Source organism: Neomonachus schauinslandi, chromosome 10, assembly GCF_002201575.2.
Source record: "Neomonachus schauinslandi chromosome 10, ASM220157v2, whole genome shotgun sequence".
Taxonomy (NCBI): domain Eukaryota; kingdom Metazoa; phylum Chordata; class Mammalia; order Carnivora; family Phocidae; genus Neomonachus; species Neomonachus schauinslandi.
The window spans coordinates 31,547,700-31,557,958 of record NC_058412.1 but is presented as its reverse complement, the minus strand read 5'-3'; the positions used below and the strand labels follow the sequence as shown (position 1 = coordinate 31,557,958).

The window sequence follows — 10,259 nt, the reverse complement described above, 5'->3', positions numbered from 1 at the left end:
TTTCTTTCTTTCTTTCTTTCTTTCTTTCTTTCTTTCTTTCTTTCTTTCTTTCTTTCTTTCTTTCTTTCTTTCCTTTTAGAAGGGGTGTGCAGAGGGAGAGAGAGAGAATCTCAAGCAGGCCCGTTGCAGGGCTTGATCTCATGACCCCAAGATCATGACCTGAGCCAAAATCAAGAGTCCGACGCTTAACCCACTGAGCCACCCAGGTGCCCCTAAATGGTCTTAAAAAAAAAAAAAGAAGAGGAAGAAAGAAAAACAGGTTGCTCACCACTGTTCTACACTCTCAGCCTTTTCTCTTGGAGATCCCATGATTCTACCATCTCTATTTCTATGACTCACATTTACACATCACGATGTAATTCCCTTTTGCACTTCCTAAATCTGTGACTGTCCTTGTGATGTCCCCTCCTTAAGGCCCTTCCATCTCCTCAAACCCAACATGCTTCAAAGTGAACTCACATTCACTCCAAATTTAGCTTTCCCTCAGGACTTCCATATTTCTACTGTTGGCATTTTAAGAGACATGTTTATTGCCCAGGTGTAGTATGATAAGAAGCGGAAGAGAATGGGGCCAGAGAGCCTAATTAAAAGACTTGCACCACATAGCAGAAAACAGACCGCATTCAGATTTGCAGACATGGTGTTTTGGATTTATTTGGAATGACTGGAGAGTGCTCTCCCTAAGTGAGAGGTAAACCCTAAATATTGGCATCAGCAACTTAAGAATGTTATACTTTTTGGCATTTAAAGTTCATATGGGGGGGTAGGGGGATGAGATAACTGGGTGATGGACATTAAGGAGGGCACGAGATGTAATAAGGACTGGGTGTCATATAAGACAATGAATCACTGAAGTCTACCTCTGAAACTAAATGGGGTTTGCTATGAGCCCAGACCCAGCAAATGGATCCATCCCCTGGAGCAGTGATCTGGGTCAGTTTGAGATTTGGGTTATCTATACATCACCTTGAACTATGAGCAGGGAGTAAGGAATAATAGAAAACTCCTGGCATGTTATTTGAATTATTTAACAGAGCTTTTATTTCTATTTTTTGTTTGTTTTGATCAAGAAAACAAACCTTCAGTCCAGGTTAAACCAAATTAGAGGATTTTTTTTTTCCCCAAAATGATGAACTTTTAGATCTTTAAGCAGATTGCTTTACTACAGGTTTTGTTGGGGGTAGGGGTTGGAGTCCTCCTAAGGGAGTAAGAGTAACTAGAATAAAGCTTCTTTTTAAAAAGGCCAGCAGGATAATACTCTGGGCAGTAATCTACTCTGGAAACAGAGTGTATGTAACCACATTTGTTCTGGACCAACTAGATCTGGTCCAACAGTGGCCTCGCTGTATTTGGGAACGAAGGTACTGGCAACACCGTTTAACTGGGGATATCTAAGGGGAACTGTAGGCTAGATATTATATAAAAGGGAACCAGGCAAACACTACGCTCTAATCTATCATGATAAAAGATGAATATAATCAGGAGTTTCATCAATAAGATTATCTCAGCATCTCTTAGTCTCTTACCCAGCCTGTATTCCACCGGTACTTCCTTGTAATCCTTTGATACTTTGTTGTCTATTTTTCACACAGCCTGCACCCCTCAAGGATTAGCTAAGTCTAAAAAGATATCAGTTACCTACAGTGCTAGCCAAAGAGCACCCCTTTGAAATCCTGGCTTCTCAAGAAGATTGGAAGTTCTTGTCTATCTAAACAAGGTTCTAGGCTTTTGTCGGACTTGTTTGTCTTTGCAAGATCTCACCTGGAAGCAATATTGGGTAGAGGTACTCTGTGCCCTGTTTTGTTCATGTTGTTGTTATATATGGCTTGGTGATGAGAAGATGATATCTGGTCTGATAAACTGTTGGCAAGGCAGGAACTTTACAGTAGGATGCATGAGACCAGGTTTCTTTCTCTGGCATTTTATGACAATGAGGGTTCAAGAGCACCTCTGATGATCTGATTCAGAGGGGAGCAAATATGGGTTTTTGGAGATCTTTAAAATCAGGACCCAGGGGCCAGGTTGGACTTGAGAATTATATAATCTGAATGGCATTCCCTGATGTTGAGCAGTACAGTGGCCCTGAGTTTTTTGTAGCTATAAAAAAACTGAATCAAAGTTTAGGCTATAATAGAGTGTTCAAATAACAGGTAGTTATAATCTCCCCATAGTCAACATTGACCAGACTGCATTTGGAATACTGAACTCACTTCTTAGTGCCAGAGTTTAAAAAGATATTAACAAATTAAATAAGTTCATAGTCTGGATGAGATGTTGAAGAGGATCTGGGAGAATATAACTAAGAGGAGACACAATAGCAGAAGAGGGACTATGAACTTCAATGGTTAGATTAGCGCTGATCTCCATAATGACAGATCTGATGAAATTTTCTGTCTCCCTCCTCCTTAGTCTCTCTCTGGCATTTAACACAGCTTGATCACTCTCTTAAAATTCCCTCCTTTGCTGCATTGATATCAATTGTACTAGTTCAGCAGATGGCAAAATCGAATTCGAAGTGCAAGATGCACCTGTGAAGGATAAAGAGGAAAGGGAGAAAGAGTAGGAAGGAAGACTCTCAGACGGCAATGCTTGACTTAATACTTGTGAAAGGAGAGCAAGAAGGAAGAAGGATTGGGTAGGAAGAGCCTCAGTCTGCAGGGAAGCTCTGAGACTAGCTCAGGGATGCCAGTGCGGTGCCCCAGAGCAAAGATTGCCCATTAGAGCAAATTGCACTGGGCAGGAATGGCTGGCTGTGCTCAGTCATTGGTTGGAAGCCTCTGGGGAGACTGAGACCTCTGCATGAATGCTGTGATGGATCCCAAAGGCATGGAGGCTAGAGGCTGTCAGTGGTTCACACTCCTTACAGCACATGCTTCCTTGAAGGGAGTCCTAAGTAGTGCACTCCTGTGGCTCCCATACCATTCCATTTCCACATATCATATTGGATCCCACCTTCCTAGTCTCTTTTGCTAGATTCTCTGCCTTTGTTCATGGTCTAAATGTTGGGGGGTTTCTAGGAACCCATTTTCTGCCTATTCCATTTATTTTCCCTATGAAAATTCATCTCAATCCACAATTCAAATACATGACTGAATGTTGATGCTGAGGCCATATGTTAACTCAGACCATCATTTTCTCCTACCTGGACTGCTACAATGGCCTCCGAACTATTCTCCCAACTCATCTCCAGTCCTGCCACCTGACTCCAATTCATTCTCCATCTGCAGCTGGTGGAGTATTTCTAAGGAACAAATGAGATCATGCTACTTCTGTGCTGAAAATCTACCAATAGCACCCTTTTGTTCTCAAGAAGAAATACAAATTATTTAATACAATTTATGTGCTCCTTAATGGACTGGTCCCTGCTTACCACACTAGCTTCATCTGTTATTCTCCTTAAACAGAACTACTTTCGTTTCTTTGAATGTAACCACTGTACCCTTTGTCTGGAGTATACCTTCTTGCTTGGCTAATTCTCTACTTGTTTTTTAAGTCTCAGCCTAGAGGATCCTTCCTCTGTGAAGACTTCCATAACCTGCGAAGACTGAATTTGGTCCCCTCCTATGTGACCCCAGAAACTATGTGAAAAAGAGCAGGTGGACTCTTGGTTGTGCATCTACAGAGGGCTGTGAACCCCCACTCGAGTGCCAAGCATTGGAAATAAGAGGGATGATATTTTACATATCAGAACTTGTCTCAGGGAATATTCTATATAAGATAGAAAGGACTACTATGATAAATAGTTTGGTGTGGGTGACAGTTCTCTCAAGGACATGATAGGCAAACATTCTCAATGCAGTCACTCCCATCCCCCACCCCAGCCCAACCCTAGGCATTTGGAAATATGTGTGGCTATTTTTGTGGTTGATGTCAGTGTGGCTGGGAGCAGTGTTGAAACAGAGGACAGTCCCACACAAGGAAGAATTGTCCTACCCAAAATGCTAATAAAACCTCCATTGAGAAACACTGTGCTGGGACATATGCAAGTCTGGGAGCAGAACTGAATTGCACATAATATCAGTGTGGAAAGCTGAAAGCTGACACCTGAGGACATCCGTCTCCACCTACTCCCCATGCAGAGCTCCACCTTACCTGTAAATAAATGTTGAATACACGATTAAAAATATATATATTAAAAGAAAATTTAAAAATATATATTGGCTTGGGGCGCCTGGGTGGCTCAGTCAGTTGGTCGTCTGCCTTCGGCTTGGGTTGTGATCCCAGGATCCTGGGATCGAGTCCCGAATCGGGCTCCCTCCTTGGCGGGAAGCCTGCTTCTCCCTCTCCCCTGCTCATGCTCTTTCTCACTCTTGCTCTCTCTCTCTCAAATAAATAAATAAAACATCTTTAAAAAATTTTTAAAAATATATATATTGGCTTGAAAAAGAGCCAAGTTATTAGCCTAAGCAGCACCTAGTATCTCCTCTGGCTCTACTTTCCTGCACCTCAGTACTCATCTCCTTGTAAGGGAATTATCTGAGAATTTGTCTGTAGCCCAACTTGAATTCAGGGACCATGCCCTGTTGCACTGTTAGAACCTAATATAGTGTTTGGCACATAATAGATAATAAATATTCCTAAATTATGACCCTCAAAATTTAAAAATTAGCCCTGACATCTTTTCTAAGTTTCAACTCTATTTTTTGTCACTAGTTTTACATTTCTAGTTGAGCATCTCAACCTTAACAGATATGAAACAGAATCATTTACTTTGACCCAATGCTAAAACTTTCCCCCAAATAACCCTAACACCTCTTACTATGGCAAATGCTATCACCCTCTTGGGACCTTCCCGTTGTCTAAGTCTATATGTTGCCCATTGTTTGCCTTCTTCCTCACCCCACCAAACCTTCAATTCCACCTTCTAATGATCTTTGTGTTCTTTCTCTTTTCTCTGTCCTCAGCATCCCTGGCCTTAAATCAGGTTCTCTTATATATGTTATTGCATTTGTTTCCTAAATAATATCTCTATTCCCATCCCTATGACTGTCACCCTTTAAAACATTCTAAAATAGGGGGGTGGGAGATTGGGTTAAATAGGTGATGGGGTAAGGAGTGTACTTGTGATGAGCATCGAGCGATGTATGGAATGGTTGAATCACTATATTGTACACCTAAAACCAATATAACACTAAAAAAATAGTTACACCAAAATAAGTTAAAAAAAAATTCTAAAATATACTCAAAATAATAGTAATTAATACTTTGTGGGCTTGTTGTGGTCTAGGCACTGCTGACTTTAACAAGTATTTTATTTATTTATTTTTAAAGATTTATTTATTTGAGAGAGAGGGAAAGAGAACAGGAGAGGGGGAGGGGCAGAGGGAGAGATTCTCAAGCCGACTTCCTGCTGAGGGCAGAGCCTGACAAAAGGGCTTGATCCCACAACCCATGAGATCATGACCTGAGCTGAAACCAAGAGTTGGATGCTTAACCACCTGAGCTACCCAGGTACCCCTTTACACGTATTTTAGTTTTGACTCCATAAGAGCCCCATTTTGAAATAACTTCCTAAAGTCGTTCAGTAGGGGACAGAGAGACGAGATATGAATCCATGTAGCCTGGCTCAGAGCTGTGCTAGGCTAGGCTGTGTAACATCCTGGAACTCTCTGTCATTGTTTCACATATGTCTGGGTCTGATTCTCTTCCTCTGGTGGATGGCCTGGTTGTAGGGTCTTTTTTGAATTAAGGCTTGCTCAGTATTCCTTTCCCAGAGCTGTTAGCATACTGAAATGTGAGTGGTGATTATGAAGTCAGTAAGCCAAAGAAGTGGATCCAATGGGTGGTTAGACAAGAAGTCCTGAGGCTAAAACTGAGAGCTGGTACAGAGACTAAAGAAACCCTAAGCCACAGACCCATGAAGAATGGGCTAAGAGAAGGGTGGTCTGGATATACTGTCCATCTTAGCCTTTACCTGCTCCCTACAGTGTGATGCTTACATGGGTGGGTGCTTTAAAGGGCTAGGGCTACGTGGCCAGCCTGGAGTATACAACCTCCCCTTCATTTGTCTGGCTAATTCCAACACATTCTTTAAGATTTAGCTTTAGCATCCTCCCTGTATCTTCCTGTCTGCTTTCCTGCCCCTTTTCTGTGCTTCTCACAGTTTTGTGAGACTGTAAACTCCCTGATGGCAGACACTGTGGTTTTCTTCTCTGTATTCTATACCGTTAGAATCTAACAATCGTTGACTCTAAATGCGTGGCAAGGAGGCAGATTTTGGCTTAGCATAAGAGAAATTTTATTTTTTTAAAAGATTTTATTTATTTATTTGAGATAGAGAGGGAGAGAGAGCACACAAGCAGGGAGGAGGGGCAGAGGAGAAGCAGACTCCCCACTGAGCAGGGAGCCCAATGTGGCGCTGGATCCCAGGACCCTGGGATCGTGACCTGAGCTGGAGGCAGATGCTTAACCGACTGAGCCACCCAGGCACCCTTGCATAAGAGAAAATTTTAAAAGTATACTATAAAGCAGAGTATAGATTAGGGGTTAAGAGTCTGGCCTTCTGGGGCACCTGAGTGCCTCAGTCAGTTAAGTGGATGCCTTGGGCTCAGTTCATGATCTCAGGGTCCTGGGATTGAGCTTTGCAGCAGGCTCCCTGCATCTCCCTCTGCCCCTCCCCCCTTGTGCTCTCTCGCTCGCTCTCTCTAATAAATAAATTTAAAAATCTTTAAAAAAAGTATCTGGCCTTTGTGTCTTACCTCTGTTCAAATTTCAGCTTTCTTTTACTTTGAGCCAGCTTAATCTGCCTGTACCTCAAAAAATTATGATAATAATACCTATGTCATCAAGTTGTGAGAATTAAATGAGGTAACACATGGAAAGTACTTGGCTCAGTTCCTGGCACCTTGTAGGCACTTGGTGATGTTAGATATTACTATTGTTTTTATTATTGTTATTACGATCACTCACTAGCACTATCTCATAATGCGGTGGGTTGCTTTTGGAAGCAGTGCTTTTGGAAGAAAATACTTTTTCCTGAAGGTATTCAAGTAGCAATAAATTCAGGAGAGACGCTGTAGAAGGAGTTCTTGAACTGAAAAGATTAGATGACTTCTAAGGATGCTTCTAATCATAGAAGAGGGAAGCTATTTCTCGGATTCAAAGAAGTGTGATCATTAGTGTTACTTCTAGCAAAGTTGAGGAGCATTGGAAGAGGAGAAACAAAGACATCGGATTTGGCATCTGCATGTATATATTACAAAGAACAAAATATTTTATTCTTTGTGAGCAGTTAATTGCAAAAGCCCTTTTATTTATGCTGTAACCCATATGGCAAACCAGGCCCTTACATGAAAATCAATCCTTTTTCAAAAGGAATAGCTTGGTCCTGCCAAAATCGAACAAACAAAACCTTAAAGACCATTTGAGCCCTACTGAAATGTCTTTTCCCTTTGAAAGAAGTCTATTAGTGATGCAAATGTAAAGTTATCTGCACAGATGATAATCCTAGCAAACAAAACAGTGCTGAGAATTTGGCTTTCCAGAATTAAAAAGGCAGAGAAAGAGCAGAACTAATTCCTATTTGGGATAGTTTATTAGGTCTGCTATCTGAATCCTGGACTAATTATTCTCATGTTTGGTTTAAAGAGGCCAAACAATTCTCCAAATGTGGGCAAGTAAGGCCTGCAGTCTGGGTCCCCAGCAAGTGCCCTAAACAGGCAAAAGCAGGAACGGAATAACATTTATATTCAGGAGTTTAATTCTCAAGATACCAGAGCCTTAAGGTGAGATCTAGCTAGAAGAAATCCAGTGATAAGCACTCACATGGCAGTAATTTATGTGATATGCACATATTAACTGATGCTTTAATTCAAAATTAGACAATTGGAGGCTACTCGTATAGGCGAAGAGATGGTCATTTTCCAACATCTTCTAGTCAATAGATACTCAGAAAAACAACTTCTTTGAGAACTTAATAAATATGCAATCTTACTGTAGGCAAAAGGATTGAAAAGATAAAAATGTATAAAGCAGTTAACTATAAGTTGCTTGATTATTATTTGATTATACTTATTTTATCCTTAAGTTTGATAAGACCTAGTTTCTCAGGAGCCACCAGGCATTAGGGAGCATAGTGGTCAGAAGGTGTGGTGCCTGTGGATATTAGGAAGGCATTTCTGAAGCAAAACTCAAGGTGCTATCGTCCAAGTGGACATCACCTACTTGATTAAAGCTTTTGGAAATGCCTAGTGGGCAGTTTATTGAGAACAGAAAATTAACCCTCCACATGTTTTCTTGGACAGGTATTAACAGTTGACTGGTGTCCACATAGATTGGACGTAATGCTCACAATCTGGGTCTCATGCAGGGTGGGGCTTTGGGTAGGTAAACTAAAGAGCTTCCGCCACATCATGTGTTTACGTCTCAGGTGCAGGATGGATCTTGTTCACGCTCCACCCTCCACCACCTCTCCTTTGCAAGGTTGCTCCACAGCTTGCACTGTCCCCGCCCGGGTCTTTAATAATCCCGCGTCTCTGGAGGTCAATCACTGCTTCAGTTCTAGACTCCGCCTGCTTCCCACGCCCTCCACTCGGGCTGGTGGGCGCCGCTCAGCGTGTTTTTCCCGCCAGAGCTTCCCACGCCCTACCCACTCCACACGCCTCCTGGTAGCCCTCCAGGCCTGCCCTCTTTTGCACCCCGGCAGGCCGGCTCCAAGGGCCACGACTGTCCGGTATCAAAGCTAGCACGGCTCGCTTTTCTCAGGGGCTTTCCTCAGGGCCACCCCTTCCCCGCAGTCCCAGAAAAGTCTCTGGTACTCGGCTGTGTCCTATGTGTAGGTGCTTCTAAAAATAAGTTGGGCCACTGGCTGTCTTGCAAATTAAAACTATACTACCTGCTTAGGGTTGGGACGTGATACAGCAACGTCAAACTTTGCCGTTCGGGGAATCAGAAGCGAATACGAGCTACCTTCTCCCCTCACCCCCAGACCCCCTGGGTCCCCCTACGGCCCCCGGGGCAGTCACGCCTTCCCAGCAAGGCTTGGCCGCTCTCAAGCGCGGGCCGGCGGCCCGGGAACGCGGCGCGAGTTCGGGGTCCGGTGCTGCTGGACCGCCCGCCCACGCCCGGCAGGCGCGCGGAGCCGGAGCGCGCACGGGGCCGCACGCGCGCGGGGCCGAAGAGCGCTCCCTCCGGGATCGCGGCTGCGCAGTCGGGCCGGAGCCGGGAAAAGGGGGAGGAGGGTGGAGGAGCCGGAGTAAGGGGAGGGGGAGGAGCGGCGAAGGCGGAAGCCATGTTGGAGTTGCACCCCGAGCGAGGGGCTGCGAGCGTTCTCCTCTCCTTGTGGGTGTGACCCGGGTTCGGCGCGGCGGCGGCCGGCGGGCTGCGGGGGCGGGGACGGTTAGCCCGGGCGGCGGCGGCGGCGGCGGCGGCGTGAGAGGAGCGGCGGCGGCGGCCGCAGCGTGGAGCCGGGTGATTGTGACCGCCGGGGGAGCAGGGGGCCGGCCGCGGCTCCCACTCTCCGTGTGGCCCCCTGAGCGCCCCCCCTCCCCTGCCCGGGAGGGAGGCGGGGGGCACCCGGGGCCCGCCATGAACCCCGGCTTCGATCTGTCCCGCCGGAATCCGCAGGAGGACTTCGAGCTGATTCAGCGCATCGGCAGCGGCACCTACGGCGACGTCTACAAGGTGAGGGCGAGGGGCCGCGCGCCGCCGAGGCCGCGGGGGTCGGGACCCGCCGCGGGGAGGGCGGGGGGCGCCGCTACCGTCTGGGCGCCCGCGTCCGCGCTGCCCCTCCGCGGGAGACGCGGGCGCCCGGGAGCTGTGGGGGAGGAGGAGGAGGAGGAGCGGGCGCCCGGGGCTCCGCTGCCTTGGAACGAACAAAGGGCCAAACGGGTAACCCCGAGACCTCGGAGCCCTTACCTGAGCGCGCCCCTTGGACGCGCGGTGCCCGGGAAGGGCTGGACGCGCGGAGAGGGTCTGGCTGTTTGTTGCATTGGGCAGGATCAGTGCGACGAACCAGACGGCGGGGGTTTGGCGTATGTCAAACCTGTGTCCGTCAGACGGACCTGGGACGGCCCGATGTAGGTTTGGCACTGCTGCCCACCGGGCCCGGCGGTAGGTACTACACTGGGCAGTCTCCACCCACAGCCCCCCAACCTTTCGCCTCTCAGCATCCGCGTACCATCTTCTTTTAATTTTCCGAATAATGGCTTTCGTTTGGAAAAGAAATCTAGTTAGTATAATTTTTTTTTCCTGTTTTGGAGGAAAAGGCAACTTTGTTTTCTCCTATGCCTCATTAAACTTGCTTTTGTCAGTGACACATA

General features: G+C 46.0%; 1 protein-coding gene across 2 annotated transcripts in view; it reads left to right on the top strand.

Moving 5' to 3' along the window:
- The first annotated feature begins 9,221 nt into the window (after nt 1-9,221).
- The window catches only part of MAP4K3 (mitogen-activated protein kinase kinase kinase kinase 3), a 187,134-nt gene continuing 186,096 nt past the window's right edge, over nt 9,222-10,259 (top strand). For both annotated transcript variants that reach the window (XM_021697774.1, XM_021697772.1), the window contains exon 1: nt 9,222-9,621. In XM_021697774.1, coding sequence (XP_021553449.1) covers nt 9,526-9,621 — 96 coding nt within the window. In that variant the 5' untranslated portion in view covers nt 9,222-9,525. The remainder of the gene's footprint in view (nt 9,622-10,259) is intronic.